Below are 27952 nucleotides of genomic sequence, written 5' to 3'. Positions count from 1 at the left end.
TCTATATAATGTTATTCAAATCATCAACAATAGTGTTCAGTAATTAGGTAGTACAATTATATTCATTTGTTGCTCCTTGAGAACACCGAGTTGCTGTAGGATCCAGGTACTAAAGCTGTATTTTCATTTTTTGACCCATACAGGTGTAGGAAAGTGCAAGTTTTGCCCTAAATAATTCAATAAACTGCTTTCATCAGCACAACGACACACTCTAAATACATGAGCCATTATCCTGTTACAAAGTAATAATACCCCAACTGCATTTCAGACACAGTAACCAGCTTTTTACAATTTTTAAGAGGAACAGATTATTTAAAAACCATAAAAGAACTCCCAAATTTTCATGTATATTTGAAACTTGTTAAGTTCGAAAAAATTGTTCCTTCACTGCTGCTGACTTTCCAAATTTTTTTTTTTTTTGCCCTCTACCTGTACAAAAGAAAGGCAGTAAAGGAAAATACTTCCTTTTGAATTTTAAAACCTAAAATAGTTTGACCTCTGACAGACATCTTGATATGGATATAATCTGAAAAGTAAATAAGGAAATAACTGAAGACTTTTAAAATAAACATATTTAGAGAAAGATGCAGAAAATATGTTCCTTATGAAGATATGAACTTAGTCCACGGAAGGGTTTTATTTTGCAAGTACGGTTGAAAGTTAGTGCAAGCAAACTGATGCTCATTCAAGTCAGGCTTCGAATGGAAAAGCTATTTTAAACATTGGTTTGAGCACTGCAAAAGCAAAAGCATATGATTAGCTTCTCATGGGTTTAAGATGCAAGCTACAAGACCTGATGTTCCTTAAGAAAACAAAGCAGTGTCTACACATAACAAATTAAACAGTGGATGGGACACCCAGACAACATTCTGGGAGTAAGGCCAGTCCAAGGACTGTTCCCAAAAGTTTTTAAATGTGGCCTCAGAGTTCTGGAGTCTAAGGCAGCTTACTACTACAGACATGGCCTGAGCAAGGCACTTGGCTTGTGGACCACAGAAAAGGCCAGGCAAAGCCAAGCTGAGCATCACAGATGCTGCCTAAAGCATTTTTAATGACAGACTCTACATGCACAATCACATTTTTTGCAGTTAAATACAACTGCTACAAAAAACCTAAAAATACTTATACAAATGAGGTGAAATTGGTGCACTTCTTTAAAGAAAAGAAACAGTTTTTTGAATTTAGACTGGCATTTTTCTTTTCCCACGGCAAGCATATGTTGTGAACAAATGTATACACAGACATGCATGCACACATACTGCCCTCCATTTATTCATCTATTGGGACTTATATTTTCTGTTCATTCAATGAGCCCCATTTTCCCACCCAACAGTGATACTCAACTTATACATCTTGTTTATGTGAGAGAAGAATAAGAAGTCCATGTCAAGCAGGGCAAGTTATGCAGTAATATTCACAATACTGCTGTCCCAGCACCTTCTGGTTGGACAGAGACCTTCTTCTGGTGTGCAAACAAATAGTTTTTTTCCATGAACTGAAACCACAGAAAATTGTTTGGAAAGTAACCACAAAGGAAAAAAAAAAAAAAAAAAAAAAAAAAAAAAAAAAAAAAAAAAAAAAAAAAAAAAAAAAAAAAAAAAAAAAATAAATAAAGATGGAATTGTCTCAATGTATGTCCTCTCACTGCCAAGTTAGTACCTTTTCCAGAAGTAGTCAATTAAGTTATCTGACATAACTTAGACTGAACAGCTGGGGCAGTGGGAGAGGCTGTGTTTCTTGGACAGATAAGAAGAGATTGTGTGCCTGTTGGTTTGTGTTTTGGCTTTTTTAACACATCCAACTACCACCTCCCCATAAAGTGATTTATGGTATTTTTTCACAACATGTCTCAAACCTACTTTTAAAATTCTTGTGTCTATTTAAACAAAACAAAACAAAAAAAAAAAACAAAACAAAAAACAAGTCCAACAATTTTTAACATTATCATAGAAAAGTATTTAAGATAAATGTTTTTTTTTTTTTACTTTGATAATAAATTATTGATACTTCTTCTCTAGAGTTTCTAGAAGTGAAACTATTGCATATTAGTTTTGCATTAGCAATAAAATTATTCTGACTACATGTATATTACTGCTTCCCATCTATGAAGAGAATAAATATTTTTGTTTTGGTTCATATTTGAATCATAGGTCATCACAGATTCACAAAATATTCTGAACTGAAGGGTTCATCAAAGGATGAACAAGGATCATCAAATCCAACTCTTAGGTGAATGGCCCATTCAGAGATCAAACCCACAACCTTGGTGTTATCAGCACCATGCTCTGACCAGCTGAGCTCATCTCAGGTCATGGTCTGAGTTGGAAGGGACCTTAAAGCCCATCCTGTTCCACACCCTGCCTTGGGCAGGGACACCTTCCACTATCTCAGGTAGTTCCAAGCTGGCCTTGGGCACTTCCAGGGATGGGACAGCCACAGCTTCTCTGGGCATCCTGTGCCAGGGCCTCACCACCCTCACAGAGAAGGATTTCTTCCTAATATCTAATCTGTCTTTACTCTCCATCAGTGTGAACCCATTCCCCCTTGTCCTGTCACTACACACCCTTCTAAATTTGAATGAATTACAACTGATGACTCAAATAAATTATAGACGTGATCCTTGGTAAGATAATAAAATATCCAAATATGTGATAACTTGAACTTTTTTAGATTTTGAAATATTTAACAATGGGGTAGACTTATTTTGATGTACCATATCCTTTGCCATCCTCAAATTAAAAGCAGAAGTTGCCTGCTGTCCTACAGACTCTGCTGTGTGCTCTGCTACTGCTTTCCCAAGGTAAACTGGAAAAGATACTGTTATGTGTGTCCCCCTGGGCAACAGTGCCAATGAGGATTTATCACATCAAATTCTAGTACTTAAATGGTTATCAGTCATACCTCATCTTCCACATCTGCTGCAGCAGTGAACTTGAGCACAGCTCCACATTTCTCTTGGAAACAGTCTGCGAGGAAGTCAGCATGTCTCACAAACACATTCATTTCTTCACTGCTAACTGAGTTCTTGTCACTTACTTTCACCATCATCAGCTCTAACAAAGTAACTCTGGAGACAGAAAACAATTTGTTAGTCAGATTCATTGAGCCACATACAATTATCAGTAGAATAAGCAGTAGTTAAAAATGATAAAAACAATTGTCATGCCAGTAATAGAGAGGATTTTTAAAAATTAACAAGCTTCATGAATACTGGCAATCAGTTTCTGTCTGCTGTGGTTTTTTTCTGTACAGGATTAATTTAATTCATCACTCAGTTAATACAATCTGGTCAGACAGTCAATATTTTTTTCAAGTCTATTTCAATTTTTATTTTCCTATGTCCTAACAAAACATTACTGAGATTGCATATTACCTATATCTAAAATTTCCAGCAAATCAGCTCTTACAAGCTGTTAAGCATAGCAAAATAAGGACAGACTATTTGACAGTTTCTGTTTGAAAAATACAGGTTTTCCCAGCCCTTGCTTTGCTCACAGTCCATCACTAACTCTTCCCCACAACCCCAAACCAATTCTGAGACCAAACAAGGAAAATAAAAATTGATATGCACACTCTGTTCTTTACAGTCATTTTATAATTGTTACTAGAGGGACTAAGCAAATCCAAGATAATCACTCATGTACCAATCAGAGATATTCAATGTATTAAGCTGGCAAGTAACGAGGTACATAATGAAGCTGTTGTATGAAATCTACTTGGGCTGGGATTTTAACAGCTTTAATGCTATTTTATTTCTAATGTTCTTTCATGTTGTCAGGCAAACTAGAAGCATTTTGTGGAAGCAGGACTAGGACATGGCAGAGGCCCTCCTACAGGTCCCTGCTCCAGTCCAGCACACAGGGACTGGTGAAATCTCACTGTCATTCCCTCAAACTGTAGGAACACTGTTTATTGAATGAATTCAAAAGCCAGCTCAGGATTTTCTTCCAGTGGAATATTTGAAATTCAGATGGAACGACTGACATTTAAACATATGGAATAGCTCAAATGCTTTTTCTTTTAAATTTACCAAGCAGGTTGTCAGAAGAGGAAGAGAAATGTCTTTTTTCTGTGGAAAAAGCTCAGTCACTGCTTTATTAACCTCCAAGAAGCCACCTCTATTAATCACAAAACAGCTACTTAGTCCTTGATAAACTGAATTCTCAGTGTCATTAATACAGCTGCATTAAACTATTATCTGAAGGAGAACAAAAAGCTTTTTCAACACGGCAGCACAGAAGTGCTGCCGGCACACCTGGCAAAGGGCAGACTCGGGGCAGGAGGCTGGAGCAGCCTCTCTCAGGGGCTCTGCTCATGGTCTGTTTGTCCTGCAGGTTACAGCCAGGTGCACCCTGCCAATCTCCAAACAAGCAGAGTCCAGCTCCCCAACACCCTGCACTGACCAAAGGCCTTCCCATTTGGCATCCCATACAAAACCCCAAGCCCATAGATCTGTCATTTGCTCCTGACACAGGGCTAGACTTGACATGTCAGTTTTTACCAAGTTTAGAATCTTTCAAGTATATGCTCAGCTAAGAACACAGGCTGGTCATAGACTTGATGAACAAAGGAATTATTCCAGTATTTCAGTGGGTTGACCCTGGCCAGATGCCAGGCACCTACCAAAGCCACTTTCTCACTTCCTTCCCCTCTCCTCCCCCCATCAGCTGGACAGGAGAAAACTTCACAAAGGGTTCATAGGTTTAGATAAGGGCCATGAGAGATCACTTATCAAATACTGTCATGGGCAAAACAGTCTTGAAATTGGAAATTTAATTCAAATTTATTATTAACAAAATCAGAGCAGAATAATGAGAAGTAAAATAAAACCTTAAAAGCACCTTCCTCCCACTCCCCTCCTTCCCAGCTCTATTTCCCACCCCAGTGGTGAAGGGGGACAGGCGATGGGGGTTATGCTCAGTTCGTCACCCACTGTTTCTCCTGCTACTCAAGGAAAGGAGTTGCTCCCCTGCTGCACCGTGGGGTCCCTGCCACAGGAGACAGTTCTCCATGAACTTCTCCAGCATGAGTCCATCTCACAGGCAAAGATCCCTGTGAACTGCTGCAGTGTGAGCCCATCCCATGGCTAACACTCCCATCAAACTGCTGCAGCATGGGTCACCCTACCACAGGTACAGTCTTTCAGGGACAGGCTGCTCCAGCATGGGCTCCTCCTTCCCACGGGGTCACAGCCTCCTCTCAGGCATCCCCCTGCTCTGGCAGGGGTCTCCTGCACAGGCTGCAGGTGGATCTCTGCATCCCCCATGGATCTCCATGGGCTGCAGGGGCACAGCTGCCTCACCATGCTCTGCACCATGGGCTGCAGAGGAATCCCAGCTCCAGTGTCTGGAACACCTCCTCCCCTCCTTCTTCACTGACCTTGGTGTCTGCAGAGTTGTTTGCCTCACATATTCTCACCCCGCTCTTCTCTGGCTGCAATTACAACTGTGCATAAACTTCTTTTTTCCTTTCTTCTTAAATATATTATCACAGAGGCTTTACCACCATTTCTAATTGTCCCAGCCTTGACCAGTGGCATGTCCATCTTTGGAACTACCAGGAATTGGCTCTGCCAGACATGGAGGAAGTTTCTCACAGAAACCACACCTGTAATCCCCCTGCTACCAAAACCAGGCCATGCAAACCCAAAACAAATACTATCTCCTGCTTGACAGGATTCTAGTCAGCACTTCTTGCGCCAATAATCCAAATAATAAATGTTTAAAACTGACAAGCTATCCTTCTGTAAACAAGCTGGAGAGTCATTATACTTCCATAAACCCCATTAAATAGATTAAATGGTTGCGAATGGGGATATTTTCTTGCACTACTCTTTCCCTTGCAATATGAACGGATGCCTTTTTCAACAACTGCAGTCCTTCTTTAAAACACCACCTGAATGCAATTTCTTTTGAAGTTTTCTGGTCTCTTTAGGCATTCAAGTCAAACCATTTTCCTGAGTGTTCTTCCAGGCACAGTCATTCAGGACATGCCCATATTTCCCTGAATTTCAGGCAAGTCTTGCCATTCAGTCAGTAGTTTCCTGAGAGTGCAGTGCTTTGTTCTGGTGCAAGTTCCCTTACATTCTTTTTTTCTATTGTTTCTCTCAGCTTTCTTTCAAGATTCACCCTAATTTTTCCAAATTAGTTCTCCCAGACAATGCAATTTGCCTATTTCTTTTAAATGATCTCACAACTGTTCAGCCATTCAAATGACAGCATTTCCTCCTACTTGCTTGCCTGCAGCTAAATACAACAAATATGACAACTGCCAGTACCAGCTGAATTTTTGCAACACTCAGTCCAGTATCTCTAATCTAATTCTGTGTATTATATTTACAACTATACTTACTTTTGGAAATAATCATGCCATGTCATCTTCCTTTTCTTTAGGCACTACTGAGGGAGACCTTTTGTGAATCTCTTGCAGTTTTTTCTCCCCTAGCCAAATTTAAACCAGTTCTTCCTGAAGCTGACTAAATTGGCATAAACTTAGAACAGCCACTATAAGGTATCTGCAGTCATCAGTAAAACAAACTTCTGTTTCCTGTAACTTGCAAATAAACAACAGAATTCAAATGCAATTTAAATCTGGAAGCTCATTACCGCACAATAAAATGCTGCCTCACTAAGCCTAAAAGTAACAATGTAAAATTATATTGATTTTCTTAGCATCAAACAATGTGCTTTGTTTATAACCTCTTAGCATGGGCCAGACATTTGGGACATTCTTCCTCTGTGACTTAGGCTTCTCCTTCCTTAAACACTTCCCTGACAGCAATGGTTCCATGAGACAAATTAGGCCCTTCCTCAAAACTTTCACTTCTTTCATCTTCAAATGATACTTGCAAGCATCATATTAAATGAAAACTGGTAAATTTGTAAGCAACTGTAGTTCAGTGCTACCTTCAGCTACTCTGTGTCTGTGAGCATTGCCAGGTACAAAAGCATTCCAAGCACTGACAATGGCAGCCCTGTAGTTGAGCATTATCAAGAAGTGGTGCTGCTTACAGGACTTGAGTGTCCATTTCCTGGCAGGCAATTCCATCAAAGGCTGCATCCTTCACTCAGGACACTTCACCTGACAACACTAAAATCAAACCTAGAGATGCAAGTACTTGAGCATCTTAAAAACGCATGAAGCTATTCAGCTGCACTTTTTCATGCTGTTAATTAAAGCAAAACCCCTTCTTGGAAGGGACAACAACAGATGTGCTCATTTTTGAAGACTTTATAATTAAGACAAGCAAGGCATGAACTTAGTGTGTCCATGCTCAAGGCTAACTTGGATGAACACAAACCAGGCTTTTTCTAAATATTTCTGCCAAATGCCTGCACACACATGCAGGAAAAATCTCAAGTCTGGCAAAGAATTCAAGAATCTACACTCTTTTACCTCAATGGCCATATCCTTCTACAATAATCTCTTCCAGAGAACCAAGAGGCATTGTCACAACACCATGCACTTCTCCAGGCCAGAATAACACTAAAAACCTGATCACATTGACACACAGGATTTATTTCAGGCCATTTGCACACTCAGGCATGCAACACATTAAATTTGTTAGGAAATGAAAGAGAAAATTGTCCAGAAGGCAGAAATTTTATTTTAATTGAAAATTCAAATTGCTAATCCACTTGTACAAGAACTGCCTTGAGGCAGGCACCATGGAACACAAATGCACTAGATTTCAACAGCAGGAAATACTTTGAATAGTGCAAATACTGTGAATAGTGCAAATAACTGTGGTTGCACAGCCATGTACACTCTGGGCATGCCAGGCAACTGCAAGCTTTGGGAGTCACCACTAATGGGCATATTCACAAACTTCCTCAGCACAGCTAACTTCATTTCAGCAAGCACACTACCTGTATTTACTGTGTGTGACAGAGGATACTGTACCTGAGGGCTACCATATATTCATGAGCTGCAGCTGCCTTCCCCAGACACCTCAATACCATTCTTCATTTCTAGGACTTGGTCAGCCTCACAGGACACCCAACACAACAATGCTTGCAGTGAAGACGCCTCGTCTTATTTTGAAGCAATGAATTCCCTATGCTTTGGGATTTATCACTACTTTTTTCTCCAGTTCATGACAGTCAAAATGTTTTTATCTGAATTGGATTTGTCTCCTCATGTATCTCGAAAGAATGCATTCTTAAATACACTAACACTGCCTAGGAAGATGCCAAGGCAGGGTATTCTTCTATAGCTTGGATGCAAAAAGATTATTTCACAGCACTTCCATATGTTTGTCAGGAAATTAAGTAGTGTCCAATTTCTAACACACTGTACTGTGATTATGTCTTTGAAAAACTTAATGGAGTTGCCTGACAGAACTCTTGGGACTAATAATAAGTTCAGCAGATATGCTGTAACTGGTGATCCCCTGTGATCATCTATGTCACACCTACACCAAAAGCCTTTGAGGAGAGGAATCTGTACTATGCTGAGACCTTTCCAGAAACTGGTTACACCTACTTTTAAGTACAACTGAACACCCTAACCAGCCTGCACTATCCTCAAAGGCTTTATGAAAACATGCAAACTGCCATTCATGATATTCCCCAAAAGAATTCAATCTAGCTCATTCACTTAAAACAGTTGCACAGCACCTACCTCCTGGTACACTAAGCACACAGCTCAGCTTTGTTCCCACTTGGTCATCCTAAATTATGGAGGAAAACAGTATTTCCCTCCTTACCATTCCCATCCCATCCCTATACAGTAATGGTATTTTATTTACAGTTCAAACCTATTGCATATTCTTTCTTTGTCTGATATCCTTTCAGTTTTCTAATAATCTCCAATCAGTACCTGAACCCTGACCCGTGGTAACACTGGAAACAACACAAAACACAGAAAAAAACACAAAGGCACTGTTTCATTTAGTGCTTTGTCTTTCACCTGCAAAAACTAGAAAGGAACTTGCAGCTTCCCTGGGTGGATGCAGAACAACATAGGCACATTAAACAGATAAATGAGACCACAAATCTTCAAGCAGTTGGAGGAGCTGTAGAATTCTAGCAGTGTTTCCCAAATTTGATTGTCTTAATAAAATATCTTTTTTTAATCTTCCTTAATTCTCTATTAAAGCAATGAGCACTTTTCCATTATAGCAGTGGTCATTTCCCATCAATTCAGCACACATTTACTCAAACACTTGAAGGAAGCTGTCAATGCTTTTTCAAGGTGAAGGTTTGTTGAAGCTTTTCAACAGTGGAAACATTAAAGACTAAGTAATCACAGGCATCTGCTCATCTATGTTTTGTAGGTTCTGCTAACCAGTATGAGACACACTTCCATCTTTCTTAAAGCCTTCCTCTTAATTTCTGGACATAACAGCAGAAGTATGAAGAGCTGAGGACATTTCTAATCGAGCTGTAAAACTCTGCAGGGTGTGGTGCTCTTATGAAATCAAGACCCAGGCATGAAATCCTGTCCTTTTTTGTGTGTGAAGTATTTCTTTACCGAGTAATGGCGCCAACCTGGATTCTGCAACCCTACATAAATCACTGCCAGTTGTGGCTAAGCTGTAATGTTAACCAACCAATTTAAAACCATTACTGACATAGAAACATGTATTTAGAGATTTTGTGCCAACTATGAAACCACACAGTTTTTCAATCATGTGAACAGGATACTCTATATGGAATGCTAAATACTAAAAGCCGCATTGGTTTTGGGGTTACCTTTCTTGATTGCTCAGTTTGGCATAGAGGGCTTTTACCAGCTCTGGACATTTCAGCAAATGTTCTGTAACAATCAGGAACCTAAGGGAAAAGAAAAAGAAAGTCTTATTGGAGCTATAAAAGCAGTATCCGCATTTACTTCAAAAGGTGCTGGTTAGTTTTACTTGCAGATTAATGTGTGTTGTGCTTTTGGTCTTACTCACTAATAGATACAAATTGGCATAAAATAATTGCACATTGTCCTGCAGTTTTTTCCCTAACATAGGAATGACCATTTCTGTTCAGCACACTTTTACTCACATGCTTGAAGGAAAGCTGGCTGGAGTCTTAGGCCAGCTATATACACCACAATTCAAACAATGAAACACTCATTCAATCATTTATGCATCTAAGCAAAAAGACAAAGATCAAGCTTGAAAATTATTATTCTATTCATCACAACACTGTCTGTAAGCCCAAACAGTCAAAAAAGTGCCCAAATAATATATTGATTTTTCTTCAAAAAAGGAAAGCTAACAAAGCATCAAAGCAAATAGGAACTTCTTTGTCAGATGCAAGGCAGCAAAGTACTTTTCTCAACTTCAAAAACATATCCTCCTTGTGTAACAGATGCCTAAGCTAAGAACTAATTCTAAGTCCTTGCTTTACAAGGCAAGTAGATATAGAATCATAGAGTCTCATATTCTGGAAGGGACCCACAAAGATCATCGAGTTCAGCTCCTGGCCCTGCACAAGACACCCCCAATTTTAACACAAGGATCTTGCCAGTCAAAATACAGTGAAGTATATTCTGTAATAAATTATCACCGCCTTCCCTTTCTCACACCATATTTGGGGCTTCTGTCTGGAATACAAAAAGACCAACAAATGACTAAAAGTTGACAAACCGGCCACTGCTTCCCTCTTTCTCTTCACCAAAATGTTGCAAGGGATCTATGATACCAACCTTCCTCCAGAAAGAATATCTTTAAAAAACAATCTATCCAAAACTAGCAATGGCTCATTCTTTCTTCTTAATACTTTCTCTGGAAAGTATGGTCAGTCTTGGCCTTGTGCTAATGCCAGTATTTTCATTGTTTGCTTTCCCAAGCACCATCCATAGCAGTCCACAGCAGGTGACAGTCATTTAATTTCAACCCAGACTCATGCTCTCAGTTATGGGAAAAAAAACTAAGTGGGTAGAAGTATTTAGCTCTTCAAATCACATGCTCAGGAGCACTAGCAGAGATATTTATGGTGCATAGGTACACTCAAACTAGATGATCCATTTTTAAAGTCACTTGTCTAGGCTACAATACTTACAAGTTAAGTCTCAGAGCATCCTTTGAGCTGATGAAGTTACGGAGAAAGAACAGTTAATATTAAAATCAAGCAATTTCAATACTCCCTCCACCTCCTCCCTAGTTTTCCCTTTACTGACAGCCTTTATTTTGCATAGCCATAATCTATCACATAGCTAATAAGGAGATCACAACGAAGCCTTCCAGCTGCAACAAAGTATTTATTGGACAAATACTCAATGCCAATTGGGCAAATAGGAGAATAAGAGGTCCAAAAGATTAATAGCTATTATATTTCTAATCCTGACTGTGGACTTAGCCAGCATCTGATTCAGTTACTGAAAACTTGACATTTTTAAGAGAAGGAGGAAGAAAAACTATTTTCTGCTGTACTTCTTTTTACTGATATTTGTACATTTATTCATAAAAAAAATATGCAGAGGTGTAATCATCAATTTAAAATTGGCATGCTGAGGAGCGTAATATTGATGTAAGAGTTTTTCAATACAAATTTCAAAAAACACAAAGACTCGCCCAAAGTCAGCAGCATGAATGTATCCAACTGAGCTGCACAGACTCAGCTGTAACACCCAAGTTGAGCCATCAGCAGGGCAGTCAAGGGGAACTCTTCCAGAGTTCCCAAACTAACATGTCACAGCCATCCACAGTTAAACCTTCAGAACCATCACAACCAACTTCATTTTCCATGGATTTAAATACAACCACAAACTTTTGTGGGGAGCTGCAGAAGAAAGCAGCACAGATCAGTGCTGTGCAGAACACAGAACTTGGCCTAAGAATGTACAGACTTCAGATAACAATGCAGTAGAGTAAAAAGTGCATTTGAGGAGATACCCTGAAGCTCGATTTTTCTATTTTGCAATTGGAGCTATTTAACTTAAAAGCTTAATTTTCATGTTTAAGATTACGCTGAGGAAACCTTCTTGCCTACTTATCTTATAATTAAAAAGTGATCAATAATTATCAGAGAAAAATATCTGCTTCTACTAGGTTCATGCTCCTGATCACTACTGCAAAATGGAAGGCCCATAGTTCAGCCCCTACTTGAGTCAGTGCTCCTGTATGCCCTCACATGCATTCTGCACATTCTGTGGACTAGACCTCTACTGCTTGAGGGGCTTGGAATATTTTAAGACTAAAATTTCTGATTCTTACCTTCTGGTTTCATGATGTGATGCAACACCTCAGAAAACAAAAAGCTCTGGCTGTCCCATCCCTGGAAACATCCAAGGCCAGGCTGGACAGGGCTTGGAGCAACCTGGGATAGTGGAATGTGTGCCTGCCCATGGCAGGGAGTGGAAGGAGATGAGCTTTAAGGTCCATTCCAACCCAAACTAGTGTGTGATTCTGTGAAGTATCTGCTTCTGTATTTAAGTGTCCCTTTTACCTTATCCACTTTCTGCACTACTGTATTATGAAGAACAGAGCATGAGCATCATCACCAAGAGATAAAAGAACTAACAGTGGAGTAAAGCACTTCCAACTCCTTCACCATGCCTAGCCATTTTGGAGGTAGCTAAGCAAGGATGCAGCAAATTCAATGTACTATCTTTAGTCCTCCCAGCACTCCTGTTTTTCATTTGTGGCACGGGAAAAGAAGAGGAAAAGTAAGATCATCCACAATTCTGAAATATAAAAAGATATTCAGTTTTGGGTTACTGACTGAACATGGCATTTCAAATGCACACAAAAAGCTTTGGTAGGAGATTTAAACTCTCTTTGGGGGCCAATAGCAGAACCACGGGAATAAACTGAAGACCACTGTAATTTAGTGAAGGAAATCGCAAAAATTAAAGCTGCTATGCAAGCATAACACAGTAAGAAATGAATGAGTGTTAAATATGCCAATCTTCTCGACTCTTTAAAAATTGTTTGGCTAAAATCCTAAAAAAATCAAGTGCTTCCATAGTAGATAAATACAAGAGGAGATGTTCAAAGACTTTATAACAGCACAAGGGCTGTATTGTACCAAACTGGAGTTCCGAAGCAGCCAAGACAAAGTGGTATGAGCTACATTTGCACTCAGTATATTCCAGATGGCCACTAAGCTTGCTCCAATCAAAGCTGGGTGTAAGCAATCAACTTTATCATCAAATGCCATGCTCCATATTAAGTTGATTATATCCCATTAGCAAATTTAGGTAACAATTTCCTCAGTGTCAGAAAAAGAGGAAGACAACCCCACATGTTTTCCACATACAAAGAACAAGACATGGCAATTCTTTACTTGATCAGCAACCTTCTTTTTAATCTCAAAACCAAAAGCATTTTTCATCACCCTACAATAATGCCACTCTATCCAAAATATTTAGTAAGAACTGAATAGCTATCTTTTTACTGTAAGTTAACAAACAAATGTAATAAATCATCCACATTTTGAAGAAAAGTAAAGAAGAATGTTCAGCTACTTTCAGCCAACCTTCAAACTCTCATCACCAGCCTTTTTAAATGCTAAAAAAGTAATATGCCTCATGAGGAATTATTTGGAATCAGAACATATTTTAGAAGAAGCATATTTCATCTTTGCACAAGAATAGAACACTACCAAAACCATTTAAATAAACAATTACAATTATAAAGCTATTCAATTACAAATGGAACGTGTGCTGTCATAAAATCACTAGAAAAGAGGTAATTCACCCCATTCTCACACCAGCACTTCTCACTCAGAAGGAGAACAAAGAAACACATTTTCATATGGAAGGCTTGGTCCTAGTATCAAACATCACAATACTCCTCTCCTGTGCTGAACCAAGCACAACAGTCAACATCCTTCCATCTTCCAAAGGCATTCTCCCAATGAAAGCATCCTCCCTACTGGCCATGATAGCCCCCACCAAGCAGACTCTGAGGTCTAGAAGACTAAATTCAAATTATGTGCAGTATTTCTCTGATTCAGAAGACACTCCCACTGATTTTGACAGCTACATCTGAAAGGCACTAAAAAGAGATTAAATCTAACTTATATGTAAAACTGAAATAATCTTTTTCCGGAGTGCTACCAAGAAATAAATGGAAGATGATTAGCAACGGCTAATAGCACTTCCTGCTCCCCCCTCTCCACAATATACACAAGAAGAAATAGGTGACAAGATAATTAAATGTATGAGGCTGAGCTTTGAAAGATTGCGGAAAACTGTGCCAATTCACTCCTACTGCAAATAGAAAGTAGAAGTTACTCAGATCTCTAAAATTAAGGAAACTTTTCCAAGTGTTGGTACTATTTAAAACCACAGCTGAACTTGGAACCTGCAACGTAACTTCAACCTTCCTGCAATTAAAATATAATTACCTTCTGGAGAACAGAAGAAGGGAGTGGAGGGCATCCTAAACTGTCCGACAGAAGAAACTGAGTTGCCAGCCCAAAAAAAAAAAAGTTACTTCACCCCCTACACCCCCACATCCCAATTAAGCAAAAAGAGCAGTACTGAAGAGTTCTATCCTTGCCTTTAAATCTGTGCCCATAGGTGAGACTCCTTGCCAGAAGAGTACCAGTTTCTGTCCACACACATTTCCGTAAGCCAGGACAAAAAACCCAAAGGCAAAAAACTGGGGAGGGGTAACCCCACATCCTAATCTTTAAAGTAATCATTGAGCTGTGGTTTCAAAAAGAGAAAGTGGATGTTCAGCAAAACTTACTTCAATGCCAAACAGCTGACCACACTCCTAATATCATTTTTCTGAAAGCCAAAAAGCACACTATGCCTCTTATTTTAAAATGGAGGACTTTTGTCCTTTGCTCTTCAGGAATCAAAAATACAACCTGTTTTTCCTAACCATATTGGCTGAACTGCCCCATGCACACACTTGGAAAAACTGATAACACAAGCTATACTCTCATCTCTAATGGAGCCACCAAGGTATTTCTAAAATAAACAGCTTTTAGAACACACATTGATCTTGGTTAGGATAAATTACAATTTATTTTTTTACTACTTTTTCTTAATTATTTTTAAAAGACACATATTTTTCCAGGTTCACATTCTAAAACTGATCTCATGTGGCATTCTCTGTTGGTTTCTCTTCTAAATTACTGTACCTTCTACACTGTGTGACATACTTTGCCACTGATTAACACAAAATCAAGAGGGAGTGAATGTGGATGTACATGGAAACACAGAGAAACAACTTTTGAAAGGCTCCACAATCTTCCACAGCCAAAGGCTCTCTGCATGTGTTTAGGAAAAGCTATTACTGAAAAAAAAATAAGACAGAGCATTTATTTGGAACTGCATGGGAGTTTGTACAGAGGGCTCGTCAGGTCTCGGTAGGATTCACACAGAAATAGAGTAGAAAATACATATCAGTTATTGAACAGTTATAGTCAGTTATATTCCAGCTTTGTTTCCTAAAGGATGGATATGTCCAATTTCTTGACAGCATCTTTTGGTGGGAAGTGGCTGTTGAAAGCAAGCAGCACCAGAACAAGAATCAGCTTATGGAGCAGGTTTGCTTATGCGTTTAAGATATTTAAACATTAACACATTTAAACTGTTGGAGCAAGTCCAGAGGAGGCCACAAAGTTGATAAAGGGACTGAAGAACTTCCCTTACAGAGACAGGATGACAGAGTTGGAGTTGTTCAGCCTGGACAAGAGAAGGGTTGTGTGGAGACCTCACAGAGCTTTCTAGTATCTGAAAGGGTTACAGGGAAGCTGGAGAGGGACTTTTCATCAGGAATTGCAGTGATAAGACAAGGGGGAATGGATACAAACTGACAGAGAGTAGGTTCAGATTAGATATAGGGAAGAAATTCCTCCTACAAGGGCAGTGAGGCCCTGGCACAAGGTGCCCAGAGAAGCTGTGGCTGCCCCATGCCTGGAAGTGTCCAAGGCCAGGCTGGACAGAGCTTGGACCAACCTAGGAGAGTGGAAGGTGTCCCTGCCCGTGGCATTGATACCAAAATCGGCCTGATAGAAACTTTCTAACACAGGCATTCTTTATGGCAGCGCTGGGGACCCAGAGGGATCCCTTTTTCAACTGAGTGCCCCAAACATTAGATGAACATAACTTTTATCACACACTCTGATTACATATTCATGAGCTATTTCCACTTCCTTGACTTGACACAGTCACACCCCTTATTAGAAGTCCTTATATGGTTCTTTGGGGGTCTGTCTTCAACATCCAGTGTCATTTTTATGTGGCTGTTCCTTGACCCCCACTTTTGAGTAAGTGCAATATCATTGTTTTGCATGAACTTCCACTTTGTCAGCCCTGCAGAGCCGAGCTGGCATCCTGCTTGCATTGAGCATGAATTCTGTTTTGTCTGTTTCTCCAAGGCTACATTGGCTCTTATTCAGTAAGAGTAAAATGCTGTTCTGTTCTGCTATCCTTATCAAGTGAGTAAAATGCTGCTGGGTTCTACTTGTTCTTATCAGCAGGGAGTTGTAACTGGATGAGCTTTAAGGCCCCTTCCAACCCAAACCATTCTACAATTCTTTATATTCAATTATATAATAATAAATTCTTTATATTCAACTCTTTATATCAACAGTTCAGAATTAAATTTGTGTATCATTAGAGATACTTCAGAAAGATGGAAGATATACAGAAAATAAATTACTGTCACACAAGGGCTTGAAAACCATGCTCATCTCTTTGAACAGAAATATAAGATGGAAGAGAGGGATGAAGAAACAGACTCAAAAGATGCAGAAAAACCATTAAGAGTTCAGGAGACAGCAGCTCATTTTGTAAAGAACAGCATGTTTTCTAGAAGACAACTGCACAGCAAAGAACGATGGAGAAGATAGGATCAGTTAATTAGGGTATGCCAGAAATCAGATCCAAGAAAGGAAGCAAACTTGTTTCTGCAGAGTTAGTGTCTTTGCAAAGACTTACACTTTGAAGTACGTTCTGTATCATCATACACCTTGCAACTTTCCAAAGCAGGAAGCTCTGGGCACTCTCCACAAGCCCAGCTACAAAGGGGTACGAGCCAATCAGACAAATATTTTTAAGAGCCTCAGCTGGAATTATACACCATCTGCTTCCTCAGACCATTGCTCTTGAGAGTCAGACCAGCAGCAGCAATCTCAGATGAGCTCCCAGCATTCAAGATTACAGGACAGCTAGCCTGACACAAGCTCAGGAGCTGTACTGAACAGAAGTTTAGTGGCAATGTAAAAATACATAGTCTAATATATGTCAATTAATATTATTTTAATATGCCATTCAGCATCTAACATTAAAAATGGCAGACAGCAATATGTAAATAATCCTGGAGCTGTTGAGACGATCAAGCTTCTAAAAGAGAAAGAGAAGGATGCATCTGTTCTTAAATCATTAGAATATTTATTAAATGTGTGCATTACATTCTCCAGCTTCACAGATTTTAGAGATAGAAGTATTTCTGAGGCTGACAAGTAACCACAAGCTTAATGAAATGAGCCTTCAGACCATCTGATCCGGAGAAACACAATCACAGAAGAACTGAACACAAAATGTGACCAGGGCATTCCTTAGAAAACTGACTTCTCCTTTACTAACTATTTCTTAGCTCACAGCACGCCACAAAAACGCTTAACTGAATGTGTATCACTCAAGAAACACACTTAGATGTGCATCACAGCACTGTTACCTCTAATTCTTTCAAGTTCTAAGGCAACTTTTTGTTATGTTGTCAATGTACAAACATTTTAAAACTGCATCAGTGCTTAGTCTAAAAATTCCACTATGCTGATCTGCAAAACAGCTCTTCTCTGTTTCAAAAACTGCTTAGGAAGTGAATGACTTGGCTTTCCATCAGTGATTAGAATCAGAAGTTGCTGAACTGAGATCTTATTTCCCATGACCCACCCCTCTCAGGTAGCAGAGCCAACACCTCAGATATTTCCTCTTTCCTGACCCAAAATCTTAGCCTTCTACCAAAGGTGCTTGCATTCCTGTGACGGGTGAGGAATAAAGAACACAAATGTGCTAGCTGAATGGAGCAGTGAGCACTCCATGGAAGAGACTACATTTCAGCCAATGGTCTTAAATCCAAATATTTATCCAGGATATCCTCTCTCTGTCCTAAGAATTCACAGCAGCAACTGCAAAAATAGTTTGAATATCATAGCTGTTTACTTGTGGAATGCATTGGGTACCGTCTTAGAGGAACACTAATTTCATAAATTTCAGTGCACAATAAAAGGGAACAAAATAATGAATAGAAGTTCTGCCTATGACCAGAACTTAACTAGTTATTCAAATAAAGAGTTCCAATATCTAAAACCAGCAATTGACAGCAAGAAAGCCCAGTCAATAGGAAGAATAAACACACTGTGGCAGTAACTTCTTATTTGTTGTAACACTAAATCAGATGCTCCAGCTCAGAGACAAAAAGATAGGCAGGAATTAAGTGGTACTTCTAACTTTAGGTAAGAACATCTTAATTTAAGTCACTTGTGAGTAAGCATTGAGCATAACCACCAAGAATAATCTGTATTTCAGTCCAGTCATATAATACCATAGAATGGTATTATATGCATTTTTGCCAGCTGTGGCACAAGAGACCCAAACCTTTCCAATGGGACATTCACTCTCTGCAAATGCCACAGCCATGTAAATTCCTTTCAGCAATCCTACTGGGATGTAGATATACTTCAGTGAGAGCTGAAGTACAGCTGCAAATTTTCAGTGTTAGTCTGCCCCTTTTTCATTTCGAGACTACTCTGAAAAGAGACCATTTCCCATCCACATTAAACATCCACAGTGGAGGTAAGACATTTTCATCATAACATCAACTGAATCTATTTCACACTAGAGAGATCAGGAAAATGCATCCCTCAGCAATTATTTTGATCCTGCATTTATTCTGCATTTACCTTCAATACATAAATTTGCCACTACAACTTTGGTATCTCAGTCAAAACAAATTTCAAAAATTAAGGACAACCAGGATAATTATCTGAAAAGCAACACTTATTGACAGATGACAAAACTAAGGACTCAGTTTGTCACTTTTGAAACTAAAGTCTCGTTGTCTGACCCTAAACTTACATTTTACCTCTTGAAAACTACTTATGTCATAAACAAATTGCCCTTGCCATTAAAAAAGCCCAGCCACAAAGAAATTTTGGGTCATTTTTTTCAGTACAAAAGCAAGCTATAAAATGACATTTACTGTTCATTCAATCATCTTAAGTCTGTGTTGAGACTTTCCATACCACTTCTAAAACATCAACAATTCTTCCTAATTAAATTTTGAATTTAAACACGACCTTAAAGAGAATGCTACAAAAACATACAATTAATTATTCTCCCCTTGGAATGCATGGTGTAACAATTAGCTGAATGTGCATCCTTGCTATGTAGGGCAGCACATTTATCAAAGGCATAACTGACAACAATATTTAGAAGAATGGCCATTAGTAAAAAATATAAAAGTTATTTAAAGTATCTTAACGTATGAAATGAAGATTCACAAAAAAAGTCTTCCCTGTTTTGCATAAAAATGACTGCATGTTGCGGTAGAAAGCAGCTGTATTAAAAAAGGAAGAAAGGAAAACCCCCAGGTTTTATGTAGCACTCCCAAGCAATAGACATACAAGTCTTCCTAGCATGATCTGTCTGTGAGATCATGATTTGAAAATTCCTCTGAAAACCAGACCATGATTTGAAAATTCCTATGTCCTCAACAAAAAACGGAGTCTTAATTTAGCAAGAATCAAAAAGAGTCATGAAACTACCATGGAAATTATTATAAACTACTAATTTCTAATTAGATCTTCATTTACTGCTTTGCAGTGTCACAAGTTTAGACATTTTAATACAGTGATTTACACCAGAAAAACACCTAATTAAGAGGTGAGAAAAAAAAAATTAACGATACATACGACCACTCAGAATCCAACTGTTCTTTGTAGACTCTCAGGACATGAAGAGCCACAGTCAAGTTTCCAGGATCCAGCAGTTCTCTCACTCGCTCTGAATTCAGGCAGGTGAACAGAACCATGCAGCAATAGGTGACAATTTTCTCATCGCTGTATGTCAGACATGTCCTTCAAGAGAAAATAAGGAGTTAAGGGCAAGTTGAAATGGACCCTGGAAAAACAGGCAAGGGGCACTGAGCTTGCTGAGTTGCCCTTTGCTGTCTTTTAGAGAACAACGAGTTTGTCATTGCCTAAGAAGGATAAAAGTCACCTGCAAGGAAAAATATCCAACTCACAGCTGAAGGTCAAACTTGACAGGAAGTCTACAAAACTAATGCTAAATTGGAACTGCTTTTCTTACCGTAAGGTCTTCCTACACTCAGTGCTGACAAGTGGGCTCCAAAAACCCATGGAGAATGAAATTATCAAATTGAATCAAAGTGCATTTGTTACCAGCTTATTACAAAAAATCTGGCTGAACACATCAACAATGCTGTTATGTGTCTGCACAAAATAGCTTATGTAATATTTCCTTACACGTATGTCATCAAATCCCCAGAAAGATATTCTGGTGAGTTTAGAAGGGGGATGGAAGGATTGAAAGAGATGAAGATTAAGGAACTTTTATAGATTACATCTGATCCACCAATACTGACAGATCTGCACAGCAGCAACATGAGAAAAGAAAATGCTGTGTTGTTGGAAATGAGTGCAACTACTTGAAAACATGTCTGAAATAAAGGTTATGTTGGAAGCTCGTCATTCGAAAAAGTTTTCTTCCAGTTTCTGTTAAATTAAATCAATTTACTGATAGTTTAGAACAAGCAGGTTTTTAAAGGTTCTGACTCCTGTGGTTGACTAACAAAAAACATCTACAGGATATGGTCTCAACCAATTCATTCTCACCAAAGTTATTTTTCAGAGTTTCACAGTGCTAGCAAAGGCACAACTATCATGTACAAAAGATTTGAATACAACCACAGAAATGACACTAGAAAAAAACCCGCATCCATGCTTACAAGAAGAGATCTGGGAAAGCACACTTCCAAATGCTATTCTGGGAATCTCCATTTCCTGCTGCAATGTTTCCAAGAAACTGAAGACTACAACGAAGAGCTGAAAGAAACCCAGAAAATACGTTAACAAGAATTCAAAGCAACACTAACAAATTTCACAAAAATGGCATACTTCAATATTCCAGATACAGACTACAGACTCCATCTCCAGGAAGCTTTAGGTGCAGTATTTCACATCTACTGTACATAAATATTTGCATTTTCTCTTCTAATACAAATAATTTTAGTATTTTAGAATTACACCCAAGCCTTGTCTGAGTATTACACACTGGCTACTAGTGATTACAAGAACTAATTGGCAGGTTCTTGCTTCTCACATTATATTCTGGTTAGCTGGACAAATCATTATAGACGATTATGATGTGCTCAATATCTTCCATTCCAGAATTTCTATCCTAGAAAAATGAAAGTCAGCTCTCCAAATATCTCTACCTCCATTTTTGACAATGAATTTAATATGGCTGATTTCTGTTCTTACTCCAAAGGATTTCTTTTAGCCTCCTCTCAATATAGGTATAAAATACGAGAAGATTTTATTTCACCACACAAGTTAATATCCTAGAGCAGCCACCAAAAGGTGTAAAGTCATAAAACACAACAGCATGAACCCAAAGATTTCACAGAATTAAAACACTTATTTTGTCCTTATCGAGAGCTCTCAATAGCCTGACCCTTATTAATAAGTTAGCAAAGAAACTTGAAATTACATGTTCAAATTCAGTTTAACACATAGTACAAACAACAGCCTAATACATGTGGAGGCAGCTAGTATTGCCAGGTTCTGCACATCTAAAATTAGGTCTCTTGGAAAGGTGCTGTGCCAGCTGGCAGCCAGATTTTCTAAACAGGTCTGGGCATATGTCCTCTTGAGAACAACAAGAAAGCAAGTCTAAAAAGTGGCCACTTGGGCTTAGAAAAAAGTAACTTTTTTTTTGTCATGTCATATATATATATATATATATATATATATATATATATATATATGCCTAAAATATATATGTATTCCCCATAATGCATCTTGAACTATATTTGCCTCTAGTTATTAAGATCTCTGTCCTCTCCCCCTGCACATCTGCACTGGTTTATTATTTTCTGCTCATCACTGTGCTTCTGCTTCTCCCACCCATCTGCTTCCCATCCTGCTGACTAAGGAGTTTCTGAAGGACAGCAAGCATGGGCATGCCAGCAGACATTTTATGGAAATACTTCCCTGCTAGAAAAAAAAAAAAAAACAAAAAAAAACCAAGGCAGTAAATCCTAGGAACAGGGTATTATTTCCCTTGGTGAATTCCTTACCTATATAGCAATAACAAAGGAACATAAGGTTGGTTGACTATATTCCAGTCTTTCCCTGAAATTTGCTTGACCTTTTCCAGCTATTACACCTTGGTTGTTAGAGATTAGTCTGTCCAAAAAGTTCTACAGACAAAGGAAAAATGTTCAAGTTCTTGTAAAGTTACGATTCTTACTGTAACAAAGAGGAAATGCCATGAACACATTATGAACACATTTATAGTACAGTAATAAATATTTATAAATTTCAATATTTGTGAAACCAACCAACATTGCCCTTGTCCAACAGTGATGTCCTGAACAAGGAAGGAAGATACAGGAAAAAGGGACAATTCTGTGGATGCACCCATGGAAAAAAACAGTTTCATCACTAAGTGCTTGTTCTTGACCAGAAAGAGTTACAATTTTTCTTTTAATTAGAGGACACAAATCAATATACGGGCAAGTGGATATTCTGTAACCTATCACATCTATTCCCAACTAAGCAGAGAAAGAGGATGCCTTGATAATGCAACATTTTGCTGTACAAATACTCTCACACAAAGAATCTCAGCAATTTGGAAGATGTGATTCTACAAACAGAAATGAGCACCCAAGGCAGCCAAGCAAAGCACAGGATCCAGGTCACACACCATGTTCAGCAGTCACAGATAGAAAGGCACAGATGAAGAGGCACAAACAGCATGAAAAGCCACCATGCCACACCTGGAGTAGCTCATCACAGCATGTTCTCTGAACCACATCACAGCAATATCTGTATGGCTGTGTTTAAAAAACTGACACCTCTCCCCCAGAGCTCTACAGGTGGTGGTCTTGGAATACATAAATGTCTCACGCAGCGCTTCTCTCCAAATATAACTCCATGGAGAATGTACTAGCCTATCACCAAGCTACCAAGAGACAGGCAATTTTGATAGAAGCACTGAAAATCTATACTATGGTATTTATGCTTTATGTAAGAAATTCCCCAAAAATCCAACTAGAGAAGTTAACTCACAGCGAGGTGTGTGTGTCACAAAATGCAAACACTGCCATAAAAGGCAAGCATTGCATTTTGAACTATGGAACTCTTCTCTTACCATTCAATTTCCATGTTTTTCGTTTCTGTTTTACCTCTATTGGACTTGACTGCTGCAACATATGATTGAAGTATGCTTAGATATCTGTACAATACAAATCCTGCTTTTCTCCTCTTTAAGAATTTCTTCATCATAAACTCAAAGAACTAGAATTATCGAACTTGGAAAAGACCTGTAAGATCATGAAGTCCAACTGTCAACCCAGCACCATCAAGTGTACCATTAAAGCATGTTCTCACCTTTTGTCAATACCTCCAGGATGGTAACTCCACTGCCTCTCTGGGCAGCCCATTCCAATGCCTGCCCACCCTTTCCATGAAGAAATTTTCCCTGATCTTATCTAATGTGAACTTCCCCTGGCACAAGTTGAGGCAATTTCCTTCCATGGCCCTTCCATGTCCTTACAGCAAAAGCAAGAAAATGTAGAAGCTCATGAAGACAGACTTCCATTCTGCCATCCAATCAATAAGCCATGAGCTTTCTGAAAGGAGGGAGGGGAAAAGATAAACAAAAAAGAGGGGGAAAAAAAGACAAGACAATTTCACTTATCCCTGAAAATGTACAGACTTTTACAAAGCTAGAAACAATATTCTTAAACAACTCTGTAGCTATCAGCATAGCTATATTTTACTATAAAAAAAGGTTACTTCGTGTGTGGTCAAGAAGAGTATTTTTAACCTGATGGTCAACCACCGGGAAATTGCATGTATAAGATGTAACTTCTGATACACAAATCATCCCTGGAACTGAAGAGATCTCCCCTCACCAAGATTTCAACAGCTCCTGTAAAAGCGGGTGTTCTTTAGCAAATACACAAATTACATGTTGCTTTCACACCCAGTCTGTAATGGCTTAAGGAGATTTTTCTAGGTTCTACAAAAATAACCTCTTTACACAACAGGGCAAAGGGCACAAGCAGAAACACTGACTCTTCACCTAATGAATTCTGGTACCTAAATGTTTGTCTGCATGTAAACTGAACATTCAGTGACAAAGGTGAGATAGCTGATACCTGTATGAATATGGTTTAAATGCACTCCAGCAGTTCAGTACCTTCAAGATCACAGCTCCCTTTCTTCCTTTCAGTCCTTTATTATCACAAAACAACTGAGCCAGACTCCAGTGCATGCTTTTCATTTAATTATTATTGACATTATCTCATTTAACTTACCTGATATGGTCTAAGGGACCACAGTGGCTCATCTGGTCCCACCTACCTCCTCCAGCAGCACCATCCCAGAGCACAGGACACAGGATTTTCTCCAGAGGGGTCTGGACTATCCCCAGTGAGGAGACTCCACACCCTCTCTGGACAATCTGTTCAGTGCTCAGGCACTGCCCAGGGAAGAAGTTCTGCCTCCTGCCCAGGTGGAACCTCCTGGGATCAGTCCCTGCCCGTTCCTCTGGTGCCATTGCTGGGCCCCCGGAGCAGAGCCTGGGCCCTGCTCGGAGCCCTCCCTGCACACAGGGACACCCAGGCCTGAGGGCCCCTCTCAGCTGGGGCTCCTCTCGAGGCTGGACAGCCCCAGCTCCCTCAGCCTTTCCCTGCCAGAGATGCTCCAGCCCACACAAAGACATCATTTCACACAGTGCCATTTGCATAATCAGATTGTGTATTAGATGAAAATCAAAATCCCTGAAGTTCTTGAGGACAAAGATTTTAAGCATTAGGATTTTGAAATTCAGTATTTGTTTCCTTTTGTTCCACATGGTTAGAACAGGAGCCCACAAACGTGCTCAGCAATCATTTCAAAAAGCCTTGACAGCAACTGTAGAGGCTTAAAACAGTCCTAAGAGACTTCCATTCTCTTTATTTGGGTCAGAACACAGTGATAGTTGTGAGTACAAGCCTCTGCCTTTACTGGAGTTATAAAACAAATAGAGGTATAAAATAGATCCAACCAAAGCACATACAAAACTATACAACATTGCTTGTCAGATTACAAACATAAGACTTACAAACTTGCATCTCTCTTAATGCTCTAACCAGTAATAAGGCAGGAAAATAGAGCTGGAGTGCCCCCTCTGCACTGTGGCAGACACAAATCCTAGTAAGTCCCGGGACCACATCCCAGGCTCCCAAGAGCCTGCACACTTTTAGTCGCCTATGAGCTTTGCAAATCTAAACTGTGGGCTGTGAGCTGTCATGCAGAGCAGCTCTGGCTGTTTGTACATAATGGCAGAATGCTTTGTGATAGACTGCCCGTCCCGGAAAAATAAAACCTCCTACTCAGCATAAGGTGTAGACCTCTATTACTATAAAATGTGAGTTTCCACCACTATCATCCGGTCATTGACTTGTTTCCTTGTGGCTGCAAGTTAAAGCAACTTCCAGTCATAAAGAGTTATTTGCCTCTTCACCACCATGAATCATACCACAAATACTGATGAAAATGTATTTTCCTTGGAAAACAGTCTGTCTAGACTACTGAAATTGAATGTACAATACATATATGGGCTCTGTCATTTACTGTTATTAAAATAGTACTTAGTATTTTATTGCTGTAAATAAAATTATTGTCTAGCTACCTTTTATATTTCCACCTTGGTGTTACTGCACTAGCTGCCGTGCAGACTAGTAACCCATTTTTACCATCTGCGGAATACCAAGAATGTTGTATTTAGTCAGTTTCTGCTCACCCTCCCCTCCATCTCCTCCACCTCAGAAACAAAGTTGCACTCTTTTTTTTTTTCTTCCCCTTTAAAAGTGCCAACTCTAATTTTAACAGAACACTATGTGCATTGATTGGACAACCCTTGTGTCCTTGGAAGATAAATGTCTAGGCAAAATATCAACATTGTTCTGACTAAAAAGGAGAATTGGATTATACGGCAAGTTAAATTCTTGTCACTCTATTAAAAACATGGAGTTACAAATAAATTAGAAGGGAGCTGGAAGAAACCATTAGACCACACATCAAATTAGCCTCTGATGCAAATTAAGTTCCAGTGAGGTCTCATAATGGGAGATTAAAAAAAAACTTGTGCATTTACTAAGAGTCAGTTTGACAGACCTCTTGAGATCAGGTTCAAACCAATGACTCATACAGCACTAACAAGGCTTATTAAATACAGCACTAGAACAATTTTCTCTATCTCCTGTTATTTTAATTGCATAATTTCATTTTTAGAAAGTAAACATAAATGTGCTCATTTCTTTAACAAATTATCTATTAAAATCTAAAGGCATATCAAACGGGACTCTTGCTACATCCTCACAAGTAGCAAAAGCACATGCCTGAGATTACTCTCCTTATGTGAAGTGAAACACTTTTAAGTGCTTGCAGACCTGGGAACTACCTTTATTAGTTTCTGCATGCATTAGGATGTAAAATCTTGCTCTTGAATCAGCCCAAAAGCTGAGCCTAAATCTAATGCAATGTCTCTTTAAAGATCCTGCAGCAGTGAAATCAGCAAGTTTGAAGTACTGGGGAGTCTCAAACCAGGCTTAAACCATACCAGGAAACCAAGAAAAATAAGAAGGACTGGCCACCCACTATGCACTATTAGTGGTGTCTGACTGTGAGACACACTCCTCCTACATGATACTTTGCACAAGTCTGAATAAAAAAAAAAAGAAGAAAAAAAAATTATTAACATGTAAAATACTAACCAAGGTTATGAGCAAATTTCTCCAATTACTTTTGATACCATACTGTGTATGTTGTTTCATTTAACCCAAAATTTCCACTGAAGTGCTTATATTTGCCCTCAAAGAGCTGAATGAACTTTTTCTGTAAGTCTGTGCAAAGAGTATCAGACTTCCCCCCACTTACTTGTACCATTTATATTCTGTACCTGGCTAATAAATGGACCACAGTCCTTTTGGAATACAGAATTACTAACAAACTTACACTTAGTATTTTTACTTGCATAATCACATTAATGTACAGCAACAGTTTTAGCATCAACCTTTTTGGGCATTACCATTTACTTTAATACCTGTAAAGGCAGCTTACCTCTTCTCATTGCCATGTTATAGTCCCGTTTGTACCACAGGTGGTATATGCCCAGATGTTGGAAGAAAAGGAAAGAACTCCATGTGTCTCACAAACTTTCTTGATGTCTCTACACATCATGTAACTTGGCAATATTCCTTAAACAAAAAGGGAGACACACATTTCTCTCCAGGCCAAGAGCTGCTAGCAAAAAAGGGTGCTGCAGAATGGGAAATAAAAACCTTGTAGCTTTGTGTCTGGAAAGCCATGGTTAGACAACTCCCTCTTTTCCACCAGAACAATGCTCCTGTAACTGGAGAGCATGGAAGTTGTGCTATGGCAATGATAATCAAACAGTTGAGAGAATGTCCTGCATAATTATAACCACTTGGATTTTTATCCCAACAGGCAACAGATGCCTCCCATTGCTCCCTCTGCCCAGATCTTCCTCTAGCTTCTTTCCATCCCCCTTCCATCTTCACTCTCCCTGGAGGAAAAATTATAGCCCCGTTGGGGCCTCTGGGAGACTCTTTAGAGGGGATATTTCCTCTCAGCACATGTGAAAAAGAGTTAAGCTTCTTCTCCCAGCTTTAAATTTATGATGCTCTGTCTTTAGGAAGCTCTCTGCAATTAAAAGATTTGTTTGCCCCTTTCTTCCCACCTTTATCTTGAGATCCTAATGTTCCTGCTGCAAAAAACATTGCAACCATCTT

At 39.1% G+C, this 27952-nt stretch overlaps 1 protein-coding gene across 4 annotated transcripts in view; it reads right to left on the bottom strand.

The window, feature by feature from the left end:
- Positions 1-27952, bottom strand: part of ATXN10 (ataxin 10) — a 91362-nt gene that overhangs the window by 45452 nt on the left and 17958 nt on the right. For all 4 annotated transcript variants that reach the window (XR_008431197.1, XM_053944039.1, XM_053944041.1 and 1 more), the window contains exons 4-7: positions 20873-20969; positions 19818-19982; positions 9696-9776; positions 2902-3067 (exon numbers count right to left, since the gene is read on the bottom strand). Coding sequence is in view for 3 of the 4 variants with exons in the window: in XM_053944039.1 (XP_053800014.1) it covers positions 2902-3067; positions 9696-9776; positions 19818-19982; positions 20873-20969 (509 nt within the window). In the remaining variant the exon portion in view is untranslated. The remainder of the gene's footprint in view (positions 1-2901; positions 3068-9695; positions 9777-19817; positions 19983-20872; positions 20970-27952) is intronic.

Source organism: Vidua chalybeata, chromosome 5 (genome assembly GCF_026979565.1).
Source record: "Vidua chalybeata isolate OUT-0048 chromosome 5, bVidCha1 merged haplotype, whole genome shotgun sequence".
NCBI classification, from domain to species: Eukaryota; Metazoa; Chordata; class Aves; order Passeriformes; family Viduidae; genus Vidua; species Vidua chalybeata.
This window is presented reverse-complemented; position numbering and strand designations above follow the sequence as displayed.